The 24,814-nt window shown below is 40.3% G+C and overlaps 2 protein-coding genes across 8 annotated transcripts in view; one reads left to right on the top strand and one right to left on the bottom strand.

Annotated features, from left to right (window-relative positions):
* Nucleotides 1–4,493, top strand: part of LOC137384799 (plexin-B2-like) — a 258,477-nt gene extending 253,984 nt beyond the window's left edge. For all 5 annotated transcript variants that reach the window (XM_068059289.1, XM_068059290.1, XM_068059291.1 and 2 more), the window contains 4 exons: nucleotides 58–122; nucleotides 911–986; nucleotides 3,175–3,249; nucleotides 3,632–4,493. In XM_068059289.1, coding sequence (XP_067915390.1) covers nucleotides 58–122; nucleotides 911–986; nucleotides 3,175–3,249; nucleotides 3,632–3,736 — 321 coding nt within the window. In that variant the 3' untranslated portion in view covers nucleotides 3,737–4,493. The remainder of the gene's footprint in view (nucleotides 1–57; nucleotides 123–910; nucleotides 987–3,174; nucleotides 3,250–3,631) is intronic.
* Nucleotides 4,494–6,992: 2,499 nt separating this feature from the next.
* rint1 (RAD50 interactor 1) overlaps nucleotides 6,993–24,814 on the bottom strand; it is a 39,715-nt gene continuing 21,893 nt past the window's right edge. The window contains exons 9-13 of one of the 3 annotated variants that reach the window (XM_068059282.1): nucleotides 21,125–21,324; nucleotides 19,423–19,637; nucleotides 14,679–14,859; nucleotides 10,184–10,317; nucleotides 6,993–7,740 (exon numbers count right to left, since the gene is read on the bottom strand). In XM_068059282.1, coding sequence (XP_067915383.1) covers nucleotides 7,518–7,740; nucleotides 10,184–10,317; nucleotides 14,679–14,859; nucleotides 19,423–19,637; nucleotides 21,125–21,324 — 953 coding nt within the window. In that variant the 3' untranslated portion in view covers nucleotides 6,993–7,517. The remainder of the gene's footprint in view (nucleotides 7,741–10,183; nucleotides 10,318–14,678; nucleotides 14,860–19,422; nucleotides 19,638–21,124; nucleotides 21,325–24,814) is intronic. The other 2 variants (XM_068059283.1, XM_068059285.1) reach the window with 2 other exon arrangements.

The raw sequence follows: 24,814 nt of genomic DNA, 5'->3' as shown, positions 1-24,814 counted from the left end.
TGTAGTAACATATATGAAGAACTGCAATAATTTAAGATGTATATTTCTAATCCTTAGGACTCTCCAAGCAACAAGCTACTTTATGCAAGAGAAATTTCCACATACAAGAAAATGGTGGAGGAGTAAGTGGGAAAAAAAACAAGTTTAACAAACTTCAAAAAACTAAGTATAAGCTTCAAGAAGTTGCACTTTAAAGTTCAATTCAGTCACTTTGGTAGTTACCATTCATTTACTGAATTGTCAACAAAAATAATTCTCATTTAAAATTCCCATTCTGCTTTCAACTGAATTTGAGATTTAGATTCACTTTCTTCATCTGGGAAGAGCTCTCCATACCTTTGCAAGGTTCACTTTTCCTAGTAGGTTAGTTGAGATATTTGCCACTGGAATGTCAGAACTTCTTAACCAAGAAGAATACTTTGAATGCTGCAAGGCTAATGAGGGAACTGCTTGGGAAATCACAAAAATCTTTTTGAATGCAAAGAATTTCAGAACATAAATATACTTAAAGCCTGTTTCAATAGTAGTCCTGCATAACTTTTTTTTAAAAAAGGCTTGGCTACTAAATTCATATCCTTTTTGGATAGAGCAAATATAATAACCCTCATGGCTTCTTCTTTGAGATTAATTCCTATTACAATGCTAATCCATGCATTTCCTGAAGTTACACGATGCTTGCAGGTGAATATATTAACTGTCAATAACCACAATGATAAGGCCATCGTGGGAGCTATGCACTTTGGGGGTCAGGAAATGAAAAGGATTTCTTGCTTCTTGAGACTGTATTCCAAATTGACCCATTCCTACCTTGCTGTGGGACAGTGCAAGTGTGTGGGTGGAAGCCTGATTTAGATTATATACTGAACTCTGTCTTTAGATTGACATATTTTCCCCTCTTTTTGTTTAACAGCTATTACAAGGGGATTCGTCAGATGGTGCAAGTCAGTGATCAAGATATGAACACACACTTAGCTGAGGTCTCGAGAGTAAGTTATATCTGTTTTTGACCTATCTTGAGATTGGTTGAAGTGTAATCCAAACTCAGAATTGCTGAAAATACTAGGGGAAATTTTCCTGTATCTGTGACCAGATTTGCTGGATCACCTAAGTGAGTCAATGCAAAACAAATCAGTGGGGGGAGGGGTGGCGTAGAGAGTTTTGCCGTACATGCCTGAAAGAAGCCTGCATGACTGTGCAGATAAATAGCGACTTGCATTTATGTAATGCTTCTGACATAATGAATGTCTGTACTTCACAGTGTAAGGAAAACAGACATTGAGCCAGAAAAGGGAGATTAGGAGATGTATGCAAGGTATGGGTGAAGAGATGGGTCTACAGAAGGTTTTAAAGATGGGGAGAAAGTCAGAGAGACTTAGTTAGGAAGATCCAAAGAAGTGCAGCTGATCAATGTTCTGCCTGTGAAAAGAGAGAGGAATGCACAGAAGGTTGGAGTCAGAAGAAATTCAGAAAAGGATTTAGGGCTGAAGGAGATTAGAGAGTATTTGACAAGGACATGAAGGGCTTTATAGGCAACATTATAGAATTTTAAATGTGAAGCTTTGCTGGACTGGCATCCTGTACAGGTCAGTGAGGATGGGAGTGATTGTCGAGCGGGGTTTAATGCAGAAAAGATATGTGTGATAGTTTTGGGTAACAAGCAGAATGTTGGAGATGTTGAGTTTGAAAGTGACAAAGGCCTGGATAAGGGTTTCAATTGCTGAGGGTTTGAGGTAGGGTGGAGATCAGCAATATGTAAAGGTATAAATAAGGCTTCTTGGTGATGGCATGTTCAATTTCATGTCATGTTTAGGGTTGAACAGGATGTCGAGTACTGGTTGTGGATCAGTGTGGGACTATGGTGGGGAAGAGGATAGAGTTTGCGACAGGAGCTAAGGACAGTGGCTTTGGTCTTTTCAATGTTGAGCTGAAGGAAATTGTGACTCATCTAAAATGTGGCATTGAGCAGGCAGTCTGACAGCAAAGAGGCAGTCGTGGAATTCAAGAGAAGTAATAATTAGGTAGTGCTGGATATTAGCATGCATGTGAAAACTGACTTTTCCTCCAGATGTTTTGCTAAGGTCAGTTTGGAGATATGGAAGTGGAGGAGGCAGAGCGTGGGGTGGGCCACATTACAATTTTTGACTGACATAGGGGGCCGGTGAGACAGTTTTGGAAAGATAAAGACATTTAAATTTATCTTGCTCGTAATCAAAACACCAACAAATGTGCAATTTTGTGAAGAAGTTTTAAGCGAGATTAATTTATTGACTTACTCTCTTGTCACTATGTTGGACGCTGATTTAGTGAGATACCTGGCATGTTTTTTGTTTGCGGAAGTAGTCAATGTTTGCCCACACACTTGTAGTGACAGAGTATTCTGGATAGACGTCCGTCTTTCAGGAGTGATCTTGATCGCTCTCTTTCCTCTCCCTCTATCTCTCCCTCTGCGCCCCCCCCCCCCCCCCCACTGTGTTGTTGCGCCTCTCTCCCTCTCTCTGTTCTCTCTCTCCCTCCCTCTCCCTCTGTTCTCTCCTCCCCCCCTCTCCCTCTGTTCTCTCCTCCCCCCCTCCCCACTCTCTCCGACAATTACAGAGAAGTGGAATGCTCAGCAGATGGTTGGTCAGTTTTTTAAAGAACATCGCGACGTCAGTTTCACTGCTGACGTTGGGAACAGCGGTTTCTGAGCTTCAGACAGATTCGGAGTTTTGGGCAAGTTCCAACTTTTTAAAAGCCCGACGGTAAACCCTGAATCTGTCCCAAGTTCAGAAATGCTGTTCCCGATGTCAGCACCTGTCAGCTGTGAAACTGACTTGTGATTTTTTTTTAAAAGCTGGTCTGCAAGAAGAAGACAATTGGAAATTTCTCATCTCCAGTCACGGACCCCTGGTGAGGAGGATGAATGTCCTGAGTGCAGTTTACATCCACAGGCCGGATGGAAACCTTTGGCGAGCTATATTTTGGATAACCGTGGTGTAGCTCCATGGGAACAGGAGGTATAGGCAAGGGAAGCCATTGCTGGTTATGCACTGCCTGTGTTTGCATTATATCTATAATTCAATTGCGGTTTGAGTTATGGGTCTTCAAATATAAAAGGACAATGTTATCATTAGTGCTATAGCTTATCTGTGCTTCGAGAGATGTGCTGCACATACTAATAGTTTTGTTATTTTCCAGGCTCATACAGATAAACTGAACACTGTGGTAGCACTGCATCAGTTATATCAATACACAAACAAATACTATGATGAGGTGAGTTTTTGTTTTCGTAATGATGCTCGTGTTCCAGTTATTACACATATTCATTACCTACATCATTTTGCATATTTTTAAACATGTCACCTACATTTTAGTTTAATTTTGCTGGTAAATATTAAAAATGTGGTTTAACTGCATCAAAATATACTGATATTCAAAATATGTTCATTAGAATGTTGCTCATATGCTACATTAATTTTTCATAGGTACTTAGTTAACATGAAAACTTTTCATACTACAGTACATTCTCTAGGAGAAAAATTAATCCAATAAATGCATGCCAGTGTAAGGACATCTGTGATGTATTACTGAAAGTGCTATTTCAATCTGTAATTTCATTTTAGTTTTAACTTTACAACATTCCTTGGCTTTACAGATAATAAATGCCTTAGAAGAAGACCAAGCAGCACAAAAGATGCAGCTCTCTGTCCGACTGCAGCAAATAGCAGCTGCGCTTGAGAATAAAACAACAGATCTTTGACCTTTACATGACTATTTTGCAAAATGGAAGCTCAGATGTTAAATTTTATTACCTAGAAAAGAAAATAGTGTTATTTTTACTCTTGCTGATCACCTTTGCAGTTCTTAATTAATTCAAAGCTTGAAGTCTATTATTTTCTGTAAATTAACTAATATTCTATAATATTGTATTATAAACTTGGTCTATAAAAACCTGTGGAGAATTGTCAAGTAAAAATGTAAACAACCTAGTTGCTGAAATGAGACCGTCTTGTACTGAACTACATTTTAAAGAATATAAGTTATCTGAGCCCGAAAAATGCTTTTATGATTTGGCCCACAATTATGCTAAACTCGATCATAGTGGGTTGACTCTTGTACAGTAAGGTATGTTGCCTTCTAATGCTTCACTGTTAATAGCAATCTTTTTTCAAAAAGATATATTACAACAATTAATAACAGTACTGCCATTTATAATGTGCATTCTGATACATTTTCGAGCTCATTGTTAGAATGAAAATGGCATGATTTTTATACTTCTTATTTTATCTTGTTCAAATTGGCATCAAGACGAAGATACAAATTGTGGAAAGCTTATGAAACAGTCATTTTTTAATTGTATGTAAAACAGACCAAGTAGAGAATGCCTGTAAATTTATGTTAAAACAACATTTTAGAGGGTTTTTTTTACAAATAGAGCTAGTGACTACTGAAATGTCTTTGATATTTTTGATATAATTTGGGAGATGGTATGGCAAATAAATTCAGCTTTTTATTTATTTTCTTGTGAATTGAGGGACTTTCTTTACATATCTATCTTGCTGCATCAGCAAAAGCAGAAGTGTGCTGACTGTAGTTGCCTGTGAGTGGTGGAAATCCATTAGTTTATTCTTGCTGGACTTTATGTACCTTCAAATCAGCCCAAATGAAAAGGCTGGGTGAGTCTCAGTTAATGCAGAAATTAAGAACCTAGTTTGTGTAACAAAAACAAGAAATGCTGGAATCACTCAGCAGGTCTGGCAGCATCTGTGGAAAGAGAAGCAGAGTGATTCCAGCATTTCTTGCTTTTGTTTCAGATTTCCAGCATCCGCAGTATTTTGCTTTTACCTAGTTTGTGTATGTTAGAATACAGACAGCCATCAGGTCTGCATAAATTTACATCCCTGTCTGGCACCTATTTTGCACTTGAAACATATAAATTACTGATCGTGTAATTCAGATCCTTCAAAGGACTACTGTGCATGACATATATATTTAAATTATTTGCCATCTCTTCTGTATCATGCAGTCATAACCACAAGACTGGATGAGTGCAATGTAACCACCATGATTCACCCAGCAGTTTTGGTGTCTCTTCTCTTTTGCTAACTACTGACAACTGAATTCATGTGCACCTCTATCACAGCAACATTTGTATTAATTGCTATCTACAGTGTTGGGTGGAATCTGTTCTTCAAAGCTGCAGCAAATGTTACACAATTATTTTACTATGTCTTTTTTTCTCTCTTTTAAAGGGCCCAGTAACAGCCAGGACTATCTAGCCATGGTAGTTTATCATTTTGGATAGCTATTCATGGTTTGAGAAGGGTGTTGATTATCATTCCAGAAATGATAGCTGCGTGGCAATAGACCTGTAGGTCCTCTTTATTGTGCCACAGATTAGACTACATATGTTATGTATTTGTGAGGTTCACAAGGCCAAAAAGTGCAAGAGCCTTCAGTTTAGTGGTTTCAATATTACAATATTTGCTGGTGCTGAGATCATGAGCTCATTCATTGTTTTCAACTAGGTTTTAGTTACGACTTCTCAAGTATTCAACTTTCAGGTCACTTGTATATCCTCCTTCATTACCCAGTACCTGAACTAGCACTTCATCTTACAATGATTAAGGATCTCTTATTCCAGTCTACCTTAGGATAGATAAATCCCCTCACTATTTACTAGTACTACTGGAACCTAGATCATCTACAAATGTACATTACACTATAACATCCTTTTCTTAACTACACAGATGGTGAGCAGCATCAATAAACTTCCCTTTCCAAAGCTGAAATTGTATCTTTAATAAAGGTGGAGCCAGTAAGCAGAGGATTAAGTACACATTACTCAACCCTGTCCACTTTAAATCCGTACAGAAGCTGCTGCTGTTGTATTTTTAATTACCAGTTGAACTGCTACCAATATACTAATTCTCTGATTAGCCCCAGCTCCTTTCCTTTCAGCAGCTCATCTAATCCCAATGTGCTTATTTGTGTGGTCCTATAACACCTGTCAGCCTAGTTGTTGCCTCCTAATTGCAGTGCCTACTGAGCCAGACAAACGTGGTGGTTCCCTAGGTGAAAATACATTGAGTTATTACAGCCTTTGTTGCAGGTTCCTTAACTGTTTAACACACAATACATAGCAACTAGAATTATTGATGGCTTTCATTCATACTGTGGCAGTTTAGCTGCTGGGAAATGATTGTATCTTGAAGTAATTTTATTTTTGCTGTATTGTTGGACCGTCCAGGGTGGGTGGTTTGTCCTGTACTTAAATTGGTCTCCAGACATTTTTGGGATTTGTTCCCCGGGAGGCTACAATTTAGGAGTTAGTAGCTTTATTTTCTTGGATAGTGTAATATGATGTTCCCTTTTTTTGTATGAGTTATATGGACTATAATACTGCTCCATTCTTTTGTTTCTGGGTCCTAGTGTGGAACATTTGGACTTTTTCTGGCAGTATTGATGTGTCCCTCTTTTTTTTCCCCTTCTGTAACAATTGGGCTAAAATTATGCAGTTACAGATATAAGAAGGTTTTATGTGTTCAAGAAGGACAGCCTAAACACAAGTAGAGGCAGAGTACAAGTGGCACACTGGATAAGCTTCATAATCAGCTGCTCTCTTTTTGAAAGAAAAGAGATCAAATTTAACTCTAGATTGGTAATCTTACACTAGCCTTACTGGAAAACTGACTGCCCAGTTAGATGCCACTCAATTTTAATTTTCTAGCAGGCAGGTTAAAATTACTCCATTAAAATGCATATGCTAAGAGCATATTATTGCATTTACAATAGAGGAGGTTTTGCTGTACATATGGCCCATTAACTGTGATTTCTCACCTCAGTATTCTTATGCATCTCAGCAAACTACCATAGGTGAGACCATGCTCCTAATGACCTGGAAAGTGCTTGTACATTGCCAATATATGGTTAACTTGTAATGAGTCAGAAAAACCTTTGTGTCATTGCTGTACCACCACCTGTAGGCTAGGAACAAACATTTCACTAAACTCAAGTTGAGGTTAAAAACTGCCAGACAGATTTAATACTCCATTAGTGCAAAAGTGAACACAAGCAATGACACTGGGGTAAGTACAAGCTTCACTAAACATCATGAGACAAAAAAAAAAATTGTCACCTCTGTTACAATAAACTGCCTCTTCACATTAGCCTTTATATAGTAATCTTGATTGTATTTTTTTTAACATGATGCATGTGACAAAATATTTTGGTGTGTGTGCGGTCTAAATTGATATTGGAATACTGTTTAACACAATGTAATTCTATAAACATGACTACACAAGTGTTCCCATTTCATAACAGCTGTTTAAAAATCTGCACTCCGTTTAGTCTTTTTTAAAATGCATAGACTCTATTTTCAGTACAATTGGTTTTATTTAAATAGGACAATACAGAACAATCTGGATTGTCATTACTTAATTCACAAGTTTAATTCATGTCCATCTCCCCTTAATATCCTTCCAAACACACCAGTGTAGAGTCGCATGCAACAATGCTGTTCCAGCTAATCAACAGTTCACTTATTTGCCAGTACTTGGCCAGTTTGTCCTTAGATTCAACAGGATCTCAACATCTTGTGGGGCCAGTTTATAAACTCCAATTTCATTCAGAGCTGCTATAGCTGTGGGCTGTTCAGAGACGGCAGCTGCATCAGTCATAGTGCCAGAAGCAGTCTGTAGCATTTCTCGTAACAACAATGCTGAACCCACGTTCAGATTCAGGATGACACAAGCTTCTTTCACTCTAAGGGGGCAAAAATAAAGTCTGAGAATGTTTCATTTTATTCAGTATTCTGAATATAGATTTTTCATTAATACTGAATTTTTACATAATTGACAATTATTTCAAACAAGTAAAAAAAACTCCAGATTACACAAGCTTATACAACTGACATTTATATACAACAAAACACATAAAGACATATAGACAATTCAGAGAAGTAATAGGCCAATATTAACGGGGATGACTGGGATGAAATTAAGTGCTCAAATTGAGAAGGAATTCTTAGAATATGAAGTCCATGAAATAAGGCTAATATAGAAAAGCAGCAGTAAAAAAGTTCAGAGAGCTACATGTATTTAAAAAAACTTTTCTGTTGACCAATTATGATAAAGTGAGACAATGAAGAGGCAAAGATGGCAACCAGACAGTTGAGAATAAAACTGGTTTGTGTAAATAAATGACAGCAATGTAACTTTTTTTGCATGTAATGTTCATTTGAAGTGTCTGAACAGGTATGCTAACCAAGTTATTTTGTTTAAAATAGTTTTCTTTAAAATAATCAGTGTAAATAGAGAACTTTTGATATGAAGTTGCTGAATGCAATGCCTCCGGGAGCGAATGATTAGAGCATTTCACCTCAGCAGCTTCAAAGGCAAGAGAAGGACTTTGAGTATTGAACAAAGAACAGCACAGGAACAGGCCATTTGGCCCTCCAGGCCTGCGCCTATCTTGATGCCTGCCTAAACTAAAACCTTCTGCACTTCCGGGGACCGTATCCCTCTATTCTCATCCTATTCATGTATTTGTCAAGATACCTCTTAAACGTTGCTAGCGTACCTGCTTCCACCACCTCCCCCGGCAGCAAGTTCCAGGTACTCACCACCCTCTGTGTAAAGAACTTGCCTCGCACATCCCCTCTAAACTTTGCCCCTCGCACCTTAAACCTATGCCCCCTAGTAACTGACTCTTCCACCCTGGGAAAAAGCTTCTGACTATCCACTCTGTCCATGCCGCTCATAACTTTGTAAACCTCTATCATGTCGCCCCTCCACCTCCGTCGTTACAGTGAAAACAATCCGAGTTTATCCAACCTCTCCTCATAGCTAATGCCCTCCAGACCAGGCAACATCCTGGTAAACCTCTTCTGTACCCTCTCAAAAAGCCTCCACGTCCTTCTGGTAGTGTGGCGACCAGAATTGCACGCAATATTGTAAGTGTGGCCTAATTAAAGTTCTGTACAGCTGCAGCATGACTTGCCAATTTTTATACTCTATGCCCCGACCGATGAAGGCAAGCATGCCGTATGCCTTCTTGACTACCTTATCCACCTGCGTTGCCACTTTCAGTAGAATGTGGGGAACAAAAAATGGTGATATATATATTAAAAAGGAAATATATTAAAAGGTTAAGGTTCGTGGTATTAAATATAAATCGGCAGTATAGATAAAGGGATGACTTAAGGATAGAAAGCAAAGATGGATGGTCAGTTTGGTAAGATATAATTAATAGCACTCCCTAGGAATCTATGTTGGGACTTATCGATCTCTATATGCATACATGATTTAGACATGGTGCAGCAATATTAGAAACATTTGCTGATCATATTAAATTGGAAAGAATTCAGGAAACACCTGAAAGAACAAATACAAAGAGATAGAATGAGCAGATATGGAGCAATTCACAAATCTTTAAAAAAGGACTGCAAGTGGGAAAAAAACCACAATCCTAAATTTAATATATAGGAGCATTGGGTACAAAGTCAAAAATGTAATGAAGTTTTACAAGATAGCTGGGCACCACATTACAGAAAGAATACTGTAGCCAATTTACTACGATGATACCAGGAATGAGAATGAAACTTGGAAAAACTAGAGCCATGTTCACTGTAGCAAAAGAGGTTAATGGGAGGATTAGCAGATGTGTTCAAAAGGGGCAAGTAGTGAAAGATACTTCCATTGGTCACTAAATTTGTAACAAGGGGACATAAAATTAGGATTAGTAATCTGAAGCATAAAGGAGAAGTTTAGGTGATTGTTTTTATATATAATTGTTTATTGTATATCCTCTACCATGATTAGCCATTGAATCAGATTCAGTGTTTAAAAGGGAGTTAGATTAACATTTAAGGAAGGACATAGGGAAAGAACAAGGTAATTCCAGTTTGCAGATTGCGACTGCATAGGTACAGTAGGCTAAACTGGCCTCCTTTACCTAAATTTCAGATTCTAAATAGCACTCACTTTCAAGCTTTTAACTAAGATTTATATGCTGACAAAATAAAATTACAACTGTTTTGTCTCAATAATCACAAAATAGAAGAATGTGAAGCTTTTTACTTTAATTCCATGTTAATTTAGCATTTGATCAAGATTCCTTCTCTCCCCACTCTATAGTAGATTTTGCATTAACAAAAATTTCTTAAACAGTACAATCAACTGAAGCTGCCAGGAAATATTAGGCTCACAGTCCATATACATACTGCTTGAAGTAGTTTTCTGGTCTTTTGCAATAGTGGGCAAACAGTGGGAAAAGATTCCGAGTCATGTCAAACTGCAGCTGTGCTGCTCCACCTGCATTGAAGTGATTTGCCAGTATAATCTATGCAATTGAAAGTGAAAGCACAAAATTTAGAAGTTCAATCGTAACTAACTGCAAACTGAAAGGCTCGAGCCTTAATAGGCACTTACATTTAAATCCTATAGGGCAACATATTGCACAACACCAAAACATTAACTTACCTCCATTGCCACAAAATTAAAAGCAGTAAATTCAACAGGCAATATCATTTGTACAAAATCTGTACACATTGTCTTCAATCAACTGGAAAATTATATCAATTGATAAGCAGGGATTGAGTGACAAATTGCTCTTTCACCCAAGTGATCAACTGAAACTAAATTTTCTCTGATGGCTTTAAGAGATCTCTAAATGAGTATACACACTCAACACAATTGAAAACTACTCATAATTTGCACGAATTGCCGGTGTCGTCAAAAGGTTACAAAGATAGCTGTGTGTATTAGAATGTGCCCCGTGTGCTAAGTGGAAACATGCTGGTGCAATGATCACTACAACAACAACTTTAAAATATTTATACAGCACCTTTAACGTGGTAAAACAGCCCAAGATGCTTCACAGAAGCATTATAAAACAAAATATAACACCAAGCCACATGAGACTTTCGGTCAGATGACCAAAGGCTTGGTCAAAGAGGTAAGTTGTAAAGGAGTGCCTTAAAGGAGGAAAGTGAGGTTGAAGCGGCAGAAAGGTATAGGGAGGGAATTCCAGAGCTTAGGACCAAGGCAAGTGAAGGCACAGCCATCAATAGCAGAGTTATTAAAATCAGGGATGCTCAATGGGGCCAGAATTAGATGAGCACAGATATTTCTGAGGGTTGTGGGGGCTGGAGGAGATTACAGAGATAGGAAGGGGGTGAGACCATGGAGGAAGTTAAAAACAAGAATGAGATAAAATCAATGCTTTGCTTGACCGGAAGCCAATGTAGGTCAGCAAGCACAGGGGTGATAGGTGAATGGGACTTGGGAAAGCTAAGACACGGACAGAAGAGTTTTGGATGACCTCAAGTTTATGGAAGGTAGAATGTGGGAGACCAGCCAGGAGTGCGTTGGAATAGTCAAGTCTAGAGGTAACAAAGGCATGAATGAGGGCTTCAGCAGCAGATGAGCTGAGACAGGGGCAAAGTTACAAAGGTGAAAATAGGCAGTCTTAGTGATGGCACGTATGGGGCCAGGAGCTCATCTTGGGGTCAAATATGCCGCCAAGGTTGTGAACAGATTGGTTTAGTCTCAAACTGTTGCTAGGGAGAGGGATCGATTCAGTAACTAGGTAACGGAGTGTTGAACAGGGACCGAAAACAATGGCTTTCAGTCTTCCCAATATTTAATACGAGGATATATCTGCTCATCCAATACTGGATGTCGGATAAGCAGTCCTATAATCTAGCAACAGTACAGGAGTTGAGAGAGATGGTGGTGAGGTGTTGTCAGCATACAAGTGAAAACTAACACTGTGCTTTCAGATGATATCACCAAGGGGCAGCATGTAGATGAAAATAGGAGGGCAGCCCAGGATAGATCATTGGGAGACACCAGAGGTAACGGTGTGGAAGCGGGAAGAGAAGCTATTGCAAGTGATAGTCTGGCTATGATTAAATAGATATGAATGGAACCAGATGAAAACAGACCCACCCAACTGGACAACAGGTGAGAGGCATTGGAGGAGGATCATATCACAGAATCGTTACAGTGCAGAAGGAGGCCGGTCGGCCCATCGTGTCCACACTGGCTCTGTGAAAGAGCAATTCCCTCAGTTCCATTCCCCTGCCCTTCTCTCTAATTCCCTTTTGAATGCTTCAATTGAACCTGCCTCCCCCAAGTTCTCAGGCAGCACATAAAAGATTTTGTCATGTCACTTTTGCTTCCCTTACCAAATACTTCAAATCTGTGCATGTGCCCTCTCGTTCCTGATTCTTATCAATGTCTATCCAGACCCCTCATGATTTTGAATACCTCTATCAAATCACCTCTCAGCCTTCTCTTCTCCAAGGAAAACAGTCCTAACTTCTCCAACCTATCTTCATAGCTGAAATACCTCATCCCTGGAACCATTCTCATGAATCTTTTCTGTACTCCATCCAATGCCCTCATGTCTTTCCTAAAGTGTGGCGCCCAGAACTGGATGCAATACTCCAGCTGAGGCCAAACTAGTGTCTTCTACAAGTTTAACATAACTTCCTTGCTCTCTTGTTATTTCTGCCCCTATTAATAAAGCCCAGGATACTGTATGCTTTGTTAATGGTGCTCTCAACCTGTCCTGTCACCTTCAATAACCTATGCACGTATACACTTAGGTCCCCCTGCTCCTGCACCCTCTTTAGAATTGTCATGTGGTCAACCCTGTCAAAGGCTGCAGGTAGGTCACCTTTGATGTCATTCGTGACATTGATAAGAATCAGGTTTCTGCACTGTGGCAGGGGCAGAAACCTGATTGGAGGGATTCAAACATGGACACGGATTTTGGCTGTTGGGGGGGGGGGGGGGGGGGGGAAGGCGCTCAACAACACGTTCAAGGACTTTGGTGAGGAAAGGGAGGTTGATGGGGCAATAATTTTCAAGGAGGGTGGGGGTCAAGGATTGTTTTTTATGAGAGGGGTGATGATGGCAGATCTAAAGGAAAGAGAAACAACACCTGAAGAGACAAAACCATTAATAATCTTGGTTAACATGGAAACCAGGAGGGGAAGTTGGGTGGTGAGCAGTTTATTGGGAATAGGGTCAAGGGAGCAGGAGGTAAGTCTCATGGACAAGATGAGCTCAAAGAGGTCATATGGGGAGATAGGAGAGAAACTAGAGGAAGATGCACGTTCGGGGTTAAGACAGGAGTAATTTGAGAGAGAATTTGGCCTAGTGGAAGGGAGGGAAGCGGGAGAGGTAGCTGATCAGTTGGTCGCGATCGTAGTGATAAAGAAATCTTGGAGCTCCTTGCACTTATTGTTGGAGGTGTGGGTGGAGAAGACAGTGGAAAGGGGTTTAAGACGACAGTTTACAGGACAGAAAAGAAGCCAGGGTTATATTTGCATTCCAGGATGAACGTGGAATAGTGAGCAATTTTAGCAGATGAGAGCAAGACCTAATAGTGCTTTCTGTGGTCCAGAAGATCTGGCAGTGGATGGCTAAACCTGTTGTCCATCATAACCGTTCAAGTCTGCGCCCTTGGACGTAAAGGAGCAGAGATGAGGGCCGTACTGGGGGAACATCCAGGGTGAGAGAGAGTGTAATGGGTTTACTGGGGACAAGAGCATCAAAGGTGGAGGATGTTACCTGCAGGTGTGTACAAATTCATGGCAAAAGTATTGGTAACCAGGTCATGTGATACATCTAATATGAAATTGGATTTGATATGGCGATTCACAGGACCTCTGGTTGATAAAACCTTTGAAAGGCTAATGGAACCAAAGGTTTTATTGCAAGATGCATAGAATATAAAAGACGAGAGGTAAGGATGAGCGCAATAAAGCTTAAGATCTTAATTACAGTATCATGTGCAGTATTGGGCACCATCTTATTGGAAAAATACTGAGGTTTTAGAGAGGGTACAGCACAGATTCAATAGATGGTGCCTGGTATCAGGAAATACAAATGCAAAGAAAGACTTGAAAAATTGGGCCTATTTGGTTTGAACAACACAGAGTATGTGTGATATGCTAGTACAATGTAAAATTATGAAAGGATGGGACAGGATAGATAGCAGCAGAGTGTTTATTAATTGAGGGGGTCATAGGTACAAGATTAAGTCAAAGAGATTTAGAAAAGTGAGAAAGAGAAACTTCTTAATCAAACTTCGTGAGGCTATGGAATTCATTTTCAGGCTTAGTGATCGAGGTAGGAACTGTAGACATTAAAAATTAGATTTGATAGGTGGATAAAGGAAAAGGGGTTAAAGGGATAGGGGAACAGGGTGGGTAAATGTGATTAAGACTATTTGCTCTTATGGAGGACAAACGCCAACACAAACCGTTCGAGCCAAATAGCCTGTTTCCATTTTGTAACTTCTATGCATTTTGGATCTTGTATTGGCACTTGTAGCTAAACCACTTCTTTATATACTGATCCAAAATCAGCCAGGGAATACATACACACCTATTATTCAAAATGAAATTCAAAAGTTTAAATATTCTTTGGTCAGAATTATTGTTTCCTCTAATACAGAAATGGCTGTTTTATATTGGTTTGGAAATATTCATTGAAAAAAATTACAAAAGCACAACTTTTTTTGAAATCCCAAATCACAGGCTAAGTTTTCTTTCTTTAATGACTTATCAAATGATTCAATGTATAAGGGACAACAGCTAAAACTTCTAAGCAAGTCTAAACAAGCTATAATCATATTCTTAGTGGTTTATAAAAAAAAATCAAAGTTTTCATTTGTTGGTATCTTACATCCTGGTAGATGAACAAGTCCAGCTTCTCAGCAAGCATTTGCCAAAAAGATTTAAAAAGTGAGTGACAGAGTTTCTGCTCCAACTGCAACAACAGGTCTCGAAGAGTCAGTAACATTGGACAAGCTGAACTAGACAGACACATCACTGCTTGCTCTGACTGAGATGGCAAAAACAACCACCTGTAAAATAAATAACCCATATTAATGATCCTGTACTGCTTGTATTATTATATACATCCACTACCAAAGAATTTTCAATCCCTAAAGTTATGGGATGTATGCAGATTAAATTCTTGACCTAATAAGTAGTTCCTATAAGCAAAATTGCAGTAAAGCTATACATCTTCAACTGAACAAACACTAGCAGCAGTAGCATGTGATTCTATTAAAAATAAACCAAGTGATACTAGCAGTACAACCTGACCACCTCTGGGATCAGTAAGTTATTTCAGCCACAACATAAGCAGTTATGACATATCACGCAGCATAATCTGAGTTGCAAAAAGTCTACTTGTCAGAGACTGGACCTTGAGAAATGAAGTCACCTACAAAGTTTCAGGAAACTTCTATATTAGGGTCATCGAGTTATACAGCACAGAAACAGGCCCTTCGGCCCATCGTATCCTTGCCGGCCATCAAGCACCTATCTATTCGAATCCCATTTTCCAGCACTAAGCCCATAGCCTTGTACGCTATGGCGTTTCAAGTGCATGTTGTGAGGGTTCCTGCCTCTACCACCCCCTCAGGCAGTGCGTTCCGGATTCCAACCACCCTCTGGGTGAAAGTGTTTTTCCTCAAATCCCCTAAAGCTCCTGCCCCTTACCTTAAATCTATGGGTTATTGACACCTCCGCTAAGGGAATAAGTTTCTTCCTATCTAACTTATCTATGCCCCTCATAATTTTGTATATCTCAATCAGGTCCCCCCTCAGCTTTCTCTGCTCTAAGGAAAACAACCCTAGCCTGTCCAGTGTCTCTTCATAGCTGAAATGCTCCAGTCCAGGCAACATCCTGGTGAATCTCCTCTGCACACTCTCCAGTGCAATCACATTTTTCCGATTGTGTGGTGACCAGAACTTTACACAGTACTCCAGCTGTGGCCTAACTAGCAGTTTATACAGCTCCATCATAACCTCCCTGCTTTTATATTCTATGCCTTGGCTAATAAAGGCAAGTATCCCATATGCCTTCCAAACCACCTTATCTACCTGTGCTGCTGCCTTCGGTGATCTATGAACAAGTGCACCAACGTCCCTCTGACCCACTGTACTTCCTAGGGTCCTACCACATATTGTATATTCCCTTGCCTTGTTAGTCCTCCCAAAATGCATCACCTCACACTTCTCAGGATTAAATTCCATTTGTCACTGCTCTGCCATCTTACCAGCCCATCTATATCATCCTGTAATCTAAGGCTTTCCTCCTCACTATTTACGACACCGCCAATTTTCATGTCATCTGCGAACTTATTGATCATACCCTCCTATATTCACGTCTAAATCATTAACATACACTACAAACAGCAAGGGTCCCAGCACCGATCCCTGCGGTACACCACTGGTCACAAGCTTCCAATCACAAAAGCATCCCTCGCCCATACCCTCTGCCTCTTGCCACTAAACCAATTTTGGATCCAATTTGCCAAATTGCTCTGGATCCCATGGGCTCCTACCTTCTTAACCAATCTCCCATGTGGGACCTCATCAAAAGCCTTACTGAAGTCCATGTAGACTACATCGACTGCTTTACCCTCATCTGCACATCTAGTCACTTCCTCGAAAAATTCAATCAAGTTTGTTACACATGATCTCCCCCTGACAAAGCCATGTTGATTATCCTTGATTAATCCCTGCCTCTCCAAGTGTAGATCAATCCTGTCGCTCAGAATTTTTTTCAATAGTTTCCCTACCACTGATGTTAAGACTCACAGGCCTGTAATCACCTGGTATATTCCTGCCACCCTTCTTGAATAAAGGTACAACATTCGCTGTCCTCCAATCCTCTGGCAGCTCTCCTGTGACCAGAGAGGATTTGAAAATTTGTGTCAGAGCCCCTGCTATCTCCTCCCTTGCTTCACATAACAGCCTGGGATACATCTCATCTGGGCCTGGGGATTTGTCCACTTTTAAGCCCTCGAAAACGACTAATACCTCCTCCTCCCTTTCAATGCTAATTTGTTCTCTCTACACCTACATCGTCCTTCTCCATAGTGACTATCATTGTAGATGATTCCAAGTCCAAATTTGACGTGCATGCAATAAAAATATAAACTTATGATTAAATGTTGCTGCTATTAAAAAAGCACAGATACAACGTTCTTTTTATAATGGGAGGCTTTCCCATTTTTAATGGGTGCAGGGTGGAGCAGGAGAGAGAGAGACTGACAGAAAAAGATTTTATCAATATCTCAGTCAAGACACAAAATCTCCAGAGTGAATTCAACATCTATTGTACAAATAGACAGTACACAATAGGTAACCGTGAAACACTTTACCCAAAAATATGGGAGACAACCACACAAAACACTTCTCTTTTAAGGACTATTGATATATACTGGCAGACTACTTCTATTTAAAATTTCTTATGCCTACCAATGATCTAGTTTGGGAGTATAAAACCTCCTGCAGCACTTAATGTTCTATTCATCAAGAAAATGTAATAAAAGTGTAAACTTGTAATAAACTTCTATTTGTTAAATATTAAGTCATGTTAAATATCATGATCCAACACTGGCTCATTATAATTAAATATTAATTTGCTTTAATAGAATCCTTGGTGATCTTACTCAGCAATTAATACTGTACTGAAAAAACAATTATTCAGTGATCCTTGAAAGTTTGATTAGAATTGTTAATAATGGCCCCAGTAGCCATAACGACTGCTTTGCATTCCTTGGAGAATCTGTTAAACTTTAACATTGCCGTGTGATTTAAGAAATTTACCAGAGCTAATCCCTATGCAGTTCATTCCAGCAACATTCAGTTACATGCTTTTTGTTTTAAACATTGCATACAATTGTATTTTAAGACTCTCGGTGCCAGTCCTTTTGCTGTTAATCAAATTTGTTGTAAATACCCTGACAGAGTTTGGGAATAAACGTTCAAATGATTCAAATTGCTGCAATTTATGAAAGTGATCAATTCAGATCCTATATGACATGGCACAATTGGCCGCACTAAACCTGAAATTCTGTTTTGTATTAAATTTAATGGCCTGGATTTTGCAATCAGCAGCAAAGGAAGGGTGCTTGCCATTCACATCGCTGACAGCTGCTCACAGACTTTTTGTGGGCTCATCAGCAGAGATTTCCTCTAATCCGTCATCCTTTCCGGCATGTCTCCTCCACAGGGAATCTGTGGAATGTGACAGCAGGGCTAGCAGCACAAAGACTCTTCAACCAATCAGATTGAAGAATCCTCACTGGGACATGCAGAGTCCAAACCAGGAAGTATAAAACAAGAAATATAAATTAGATTTAAATGATGTACAGAAAGCAAAATCACGATTGGGAAATGTGGATGGGATTAAAGGAAAGAAATAAAAGAGACAGACATTAAAAAGTGAAGTTTTTAATTTTTATTTCTATTTTTTAATCTCCAACACTAATTTTCTTCTGAAGGAATGAGACTCCACACTTGTGAAATTATTTTTTCAGAGTCAGAGAGGTTGTTCACCAGTAATTATCACTTAACACACCATTAAAACTCACCTACGCCTGTATGCACGAGCTCTAACTTTTTCAGCTGTTTTTAGTGTGGAACTAATGGGCAACTACAACAAGCACCACTGTTGTAATCATTTCAATATTGGCAAAGACTGCAACAGCGTACCCTGTAAGGAGCAAAGTATCTGACAGCAACTTCTGGATTGCTGCATTTAACCGCGCAGGTAGGTACTGCAGAATTTGATGTCAGATTTCCTCCATTATAATGGTGGGTGTGATAGCCTCACTGTTATTCTCATTCCAAATTCTGGGCCAATATGTTGAGTTTCACCAATGATTTAGTGGGTGAGTGGACATCCTGAGGCATACAAGCCTGGAATTTCCCAAGTTCCATTCTTGGTCTGAATTAAGTTAGTTAACCAACAGGGACTCCCAAACACTGTGCAGAGACCCCAGGTAGAACTATATATACGGATGTTGGGCAAGGCCAAAATCAGACTTGGCTATGACACTATCTAGGTTCACTAATGCAGACTGTCCAGGTCGGGTAAAGTTCCAGAAAGCTGCCAGTATCCCAACATGACACTGCCTTCAGCGGCAATGGGGAAAAAATGCAGGGGGTTGGGGGGGGGGGGGTTGCGGGTGCAGAATTCAACCTGTAAACTTTAAGTAAGAATGCTAACTCTCCCAAGAATACTAACTCTACTGTATCTCTGCCTACATACTGCAGAAGTTTTGAAATAAGTCAAATCCTTCTTTGTTATTCATAATTAAACAGTGTTCATTTCCTTTAATGACCATTACAGTAAATTGGAAGGTTTTCAAAAATTTCAAGGCATTAGCAAAACCATGATTAACCATTTCTCCCAATCTGGAGAGAGAAACCATTGATTTCCTTTGTTTTTTGTACATTCTCTCCTCCCCCATTCATGCCTTAGAGTTTAATCGCAATCAATTTACGAATATTCAATACCAATTCTAAAATCCTGAAAACTTAAAACATGAAATGACATTTGACATTTAGTCCAGTTACACATGACAATGCAATATAGTAGCAGCTCAAATGTCCAAAATATTCACCTTTCTTTCTTGTAAGTTTTTGCTTTGTCCTTCACTTCTCTGAATATGTGCTCTACTTGTCGTGTCAACATGTCGTAGCGGAGACGCTCTAGCAAATCAATCATATTATCAAAGACAGAGCTTTCAAGAGAGGCCAGCTGGCCAAGCTGTAACTCAGTCATGGTGCTGCTCGCTCCACAAACCTCAAGTGCTGCTTGCTGAAGCTGTAAAAAGAACTACACAAAAGGGAAAACGCATTTCTAAACTTGGAGAATAGTTCTTTGACCTAATTTCGTAAACACGGACCTTATCCTCCCTTCATTACTAAAATCTTAGATGCACACTCCCAATATTTAATATAATGCACTGCTTCTCAATCACTGTACTGCATTTAATTATTTTCCATAAAGTTAAACAATTCACAGTATTAACTGTATTATTAAATGGAGTTTTACAACCTCCTTTGGTTTAGTGATTTAAAAAGATTTTAAGTCTCTAAATTGCACAAGAAATCTCTCTTTTAGTTGGTTTTACAGATTAATAAAATGATATATTTGAGATATGGTAATAGTAACACTTAATGCACAATCTAGCCTGATAGTGTGGGAATTTAGCATTTTAAAGGGGCTATCCCTTTAACCAAAACCTTGCCTGCCCATTCTAATAGTTAAAGATCCCTGGTCAATTCTCATAAGCAATCACCACCAAAGACAGATTAACTGGTCATTCATCTGCTGATTTATAAAGCAGATGAGGCCAAAAAGGAATTCTACTCCAGCCTTGATCACTTACTGTCCCGTGTTCCCAAGGAAGACAAGCTGATCCTCCTCGGAGACTTCAATGCCAGAGTTGGGAGGGACACAAACGTTTGGAAAGATGTGACTGGCCAAGAAGGAATCGGAAGAGCTAACACTAACCGGGTCCTTCTTCTAATGAAATTCCTTGAACATGGCCTGATCATAACGAACACCCTATTTCGTCAGACAGACAAATATAAGACCTCATGGCAGCACCCTCGCTCCAGGCTTTGGCATTTGCTTGACTATATCACTGTCCAAGCGAAGGACTGCAAGATGTTCACATCACCCGTGCCACGATAGGAGCCGATGACTGCTGGACTGACCATCGCCTAATCCAAGCTACTATCTCCATAAACCCAGGCCAAAAACAGCAGAAGCATAGCCTCAGGAACATCGATGTCGATGGTATCAAGGACTCTGTGAAGAAAGACCTACTCAGGCAGCGTCTTACAAGCAACTTGGCGACGCTCAACGAACAGGAACGACAGAATATCCATAATGCCTCAGAAATTCAAGCATCCCATTCACTCACCTCACCAAACACCACCTGCCCCACCTGTGGTAGTGTGTGCGGATCCAGAATTGGACCAGTCACCTAAGGACCCACAACCCTGGAGTGTAAGAAAGTCATCCTTGTTCCTGAGGCTCTGTCTAAGAAGATAAAACCAAGCTATGTGCACAGCTGTCATGGTAACTGTTCAAAGTAATTACCTGCTTGTGAAGCACTTTGAAAGATTTGAAAGATGTAATGGGGCACTATATAAACAGAAGCCTTTCACTTAATGCCATAACACTAAGTCAACATTACTCTATTGCTAGAGATACTTAAAGCATATATAATTATTTTGAAACAGATGTATTCTTTCTTGCCATCAAAAACAAGTTTTCCATAACTACGAAAGCAGAGGTATGAATTTTCTTACCACATTGTCTGCCCAATCTGCTAACACTGCTGCTATATAGTTAACAGCATTCAGAATGGCACAGTAACGGGATCCAAGAGGAGAACGGGTCTCCTCCTTCATCACTTGAGTCAGACGAATCCTAAAATCATCAATCAGCTCTTTCTGCAATTCCAAAAACTGTAGTTTTCGGGCAGCTGTAGGAAGGTTCTTGTACCGGTCTGTAAAAATAAATATGAAAATCTAACTATGTAGCCTAACTAAGGAAAGGGTAGGGCCTATCAACGATGTACAAGGTAACTTATGCGTGGATGCAGAAGATGTGGGCAGGATTCTTAATGAGTACTTTGTGTCTGTCTTCACAAAGTAGAGGATTGATGCAGACATTGTAGTTAAAGAGGAGTGTGAAATATTAGATACGATAAACATAATAAGAGACGAAGTACTAGACGGTCTGACATCCTTGAGAGTGGACAAATCACCAGGGCCAGATGGATTGTATCCCAGTCTGTTAAAGGAAGCCAGGGAGGAAATAGCGGATACTGTAAGGATCATCTTCAAATCCTGACTAGATACAGGTGAGGTACCAGAGGATTGGAGGTCTGCAAACGTTGTACCATTGTTTAAAAAGGGTGTGAGGGATAAACCAAATAATTATAGGCCGGTCAGTCTGACCTCGGTGGTGGGCAAATTACTAGAATTAATTCTGAGAGATAGGATAAACTGTCACTTAGAAAGGCACGGATTAATCAGGGATAGTCAGCATGGATTTGTTAAGGGAAGGTCGTGTCTTACTAACTTAATTGAATTTGTTGAGGAAGCAACCATTGATGAGGGCAGTGCAGTGGATGTTGTCTGCATGGATTTTAGTAAGACATTTGACAAGGTCCCACATGACAGACTGGTCAGAAACGTAAAAACCCATGGGATATAGGGGAATGTGGTGAGTTGGATCCAAAATTGGCTCAGGGTAATGGTCGGCGAATGTTTTTGTGAATGGAAGGTGGTTTCCAGTGGTGTTCCACAGGGCTCAGTGTTGGGTCCCTAGCTGTTTGTGGTATAGATTAATGATTTGGACTTAAATATGGGAAGCATGATCGGGAAATTTGCAGGTGACACAAAAATTGGCCATGTAATTGACAGTGATGAGGAGAGTTTAAGACTCCAGAATTATATCAATAGTTTGTTTGAGTGGACAGAAAAGTGGCAAATGGAATTCAATCTGGAGAAGTGCGAGGTAGTGCACTGGGGGGAGGGCAAACAAAGCAAAGGAATACACAATAAACGGGAAGATATTGAGAGGGGTACAGGAAGTGAGAGACCTTGGAGAGCATGTCCGCAAGTCCCTGAAGGTGGCAGGACAGGTAGATAAAGAGAAGGCATATGGAATGCTTTCCTTTATTGGCCGAGGTATAGAATCCAAAAGCAGGGATGTTATGCGGGAACTGTTTAAAACGCTGGTTAGGCCACAGCTGGAGTATTGCATACAGTTCTGGTCACCATATTACAGGAAGAATGTAATTGTTCTGGAGAGAGTACAGAGATTTACAAGAATGTTGCCAGGGCCTGAAAATTTCAGCTATGGTGAAAGATTGGATAGGCTAGGGTTGTTTTCCTTAGAACAGAGGAGGCTGAGGGGTGAATTAATTGAGGTGTACAAAATTATGAGGGGCTTAGATAGAGTAGACAGGAAGATCCTGTTTCCCCTGGCGGACAGGTCAATTACCAGGGGGCACAGATTTAAGGTGATTGGTAGAAGAATTAGAGGGAACATGGGGGAAAACTTCTTCACCCAGATGTTGATGGGTGTCTGGAATTCGCTGCCCGGATCGGTGGTGGAGGCAGAAACCCTCAACTCATTTAAAAGGTACCTGGACCTGCACCTGAAGTGCTGTAACCTGCAAGACTACAGACCAGGTGCTGGAAGGTGGGATTAGATTGGGCAGCTCGTTTTCTAGCCGGCGCAGACACGATGGACTGAATGGCCATATCTGTGCCGTAACTTTTCTATTGTTCCATGGTTCAGAATTATGAAATGGAAAAGCCAACATATGTACATTTTGCAATTTGGCTCCTTTGCACTTAATAAGCTCACAAAATTCCTTTGATGTTTAAATCAACTTCAGAGACTAATTAAGAGCATGGATTCAAGTTAAAAGAAAGAAACATACCCCGAGAAAAAACACAAAATTCAACCCAGTAATGATTCATGATGCCAATGTTGGCTTTTACAGACTGGATCAGATATTTAAATACCATCTTTCTGACATCCTACAATACAGTGACAAAGGTAAACTGTCCTTTATAGTACAGGGTCACAGATTTAAGGCATTGGGCAAAAGATGCAAGGGGTTGTGAGGAAGAACTTTATGCAGAGAGTGGTAATATCCTGGAAATCATTGCCTCTGAGGGTGGTGGAAGTGGAGACGATGAATGATTTTAAAAGGAAACTGGATGGGCACTTGAAGGAAATAAACTTGCAGGGCTATGGGGATAGAGTGGGGGAATGGAACTGACTGGACTGCTCTACCGAGAGCCAGCATGGACACAATGGTCCGAATGCCCCCCTTCTGTGCCACAATGACTCTATCTTTCTCAACATTCCTACAGCCTCTGACACGACAGACCACACCATCCTTCTCCAAAGCCTCCCACTATCGCCCAGCTAGGTGGCACTGCACTTACCTGGCTCCATTCTGATCTATCTAATCATGGCCAGAGAATCACTTGCAATGGCTTCCCTCCCCACTCTTGCACTGTTACCTCTAGTGTTCCCCAAGGATCTATCCTTGGTCCCCTCTTATTTTTCATCTATGCTACACCTTGGCAACATCATCTGAAAACACAGCATTAGTTTTCACACATATGCTGATGGCACCCAGCTCTACCTCACCACCACCTCTCTTGACTCCTCCACTGTCACTTAATTATCAGACTGCTTGTCTGATATCCAGTGCTGGATTTGCAGAAATGTCCTCCAATTAAATATTGGGAAGACTGAAGCCATTGTCTTCAGTCCCCACTACAAGCTCCATTCCCTAGCTACCAATTCCAGAATCAGACTGTTTGAAATCTGGGTGTCATATGTGACCCCGAGATGAGCTCCCAACTCCATATGTGCGCTATCACTAAGACCACCTACTTCCACTTCCAACATTGCCTGACTCCGCCCCGCCTCGTCTGCTACTGAAACCCTCATTCATGCCTTTATGTCGAGACTAGACTATTCCAACGCACACTTGGCCCGCCTCCCACATTCTATCCTCTGTAACCTTGAGATCATCCAAAACTCTGTTGTCCATGTCCTTACTCGCACCAAGTCCCGTTCATCCAACACTCCTGTGCTTGCTGACCTACAAAGGTTCCCAATTAAGTAACACCTCAATTTTAAAATTCTCATCCTTGATTTCAACTCCCTCCTTGTCCTCGCCCCTCCCTATCTCTGTAATCTCCTCCAGCCCCACAACCTTTCAAGATATCTATGCTTCTCTAATTCTGGCATCTCAAACATCCTCGATTTGAATTGCTCCACCACTGGTGGCTGTGACTTCAGCTCCCTAGGCCCTAAGCTTTGGAATTCCTTCTCTAAACCTCTCCTTCCTCTTTTAAGACATCCCTTAACACCTACCTCTTTGAGGAAGCTTTTGGCCATATCGCTTCGTGGCTCAGTGTCAAATTTTGCTTTATAACCCTCCTGTGAAGTACGTTGGG

This window comes from Heterodontus francisci, chromosome 27 (assembly GCF_036365525.1).
Source record: "Heterodontus francisci isolate sHetFra1 chromosome 27, sHetFra1.hap1, whole genome shotgun sequence".
NCBI lineage: Eukaryota > Metazoa > Chordata > Chondrichthyes > Heterodontiformes > Heterodontidae > Heterodontus > Heterodontus francisci.
Note: the sequence above shows the minus strand (reverse complement) of the source record. Positions and strands in the feature narration are given on the sequence as shown.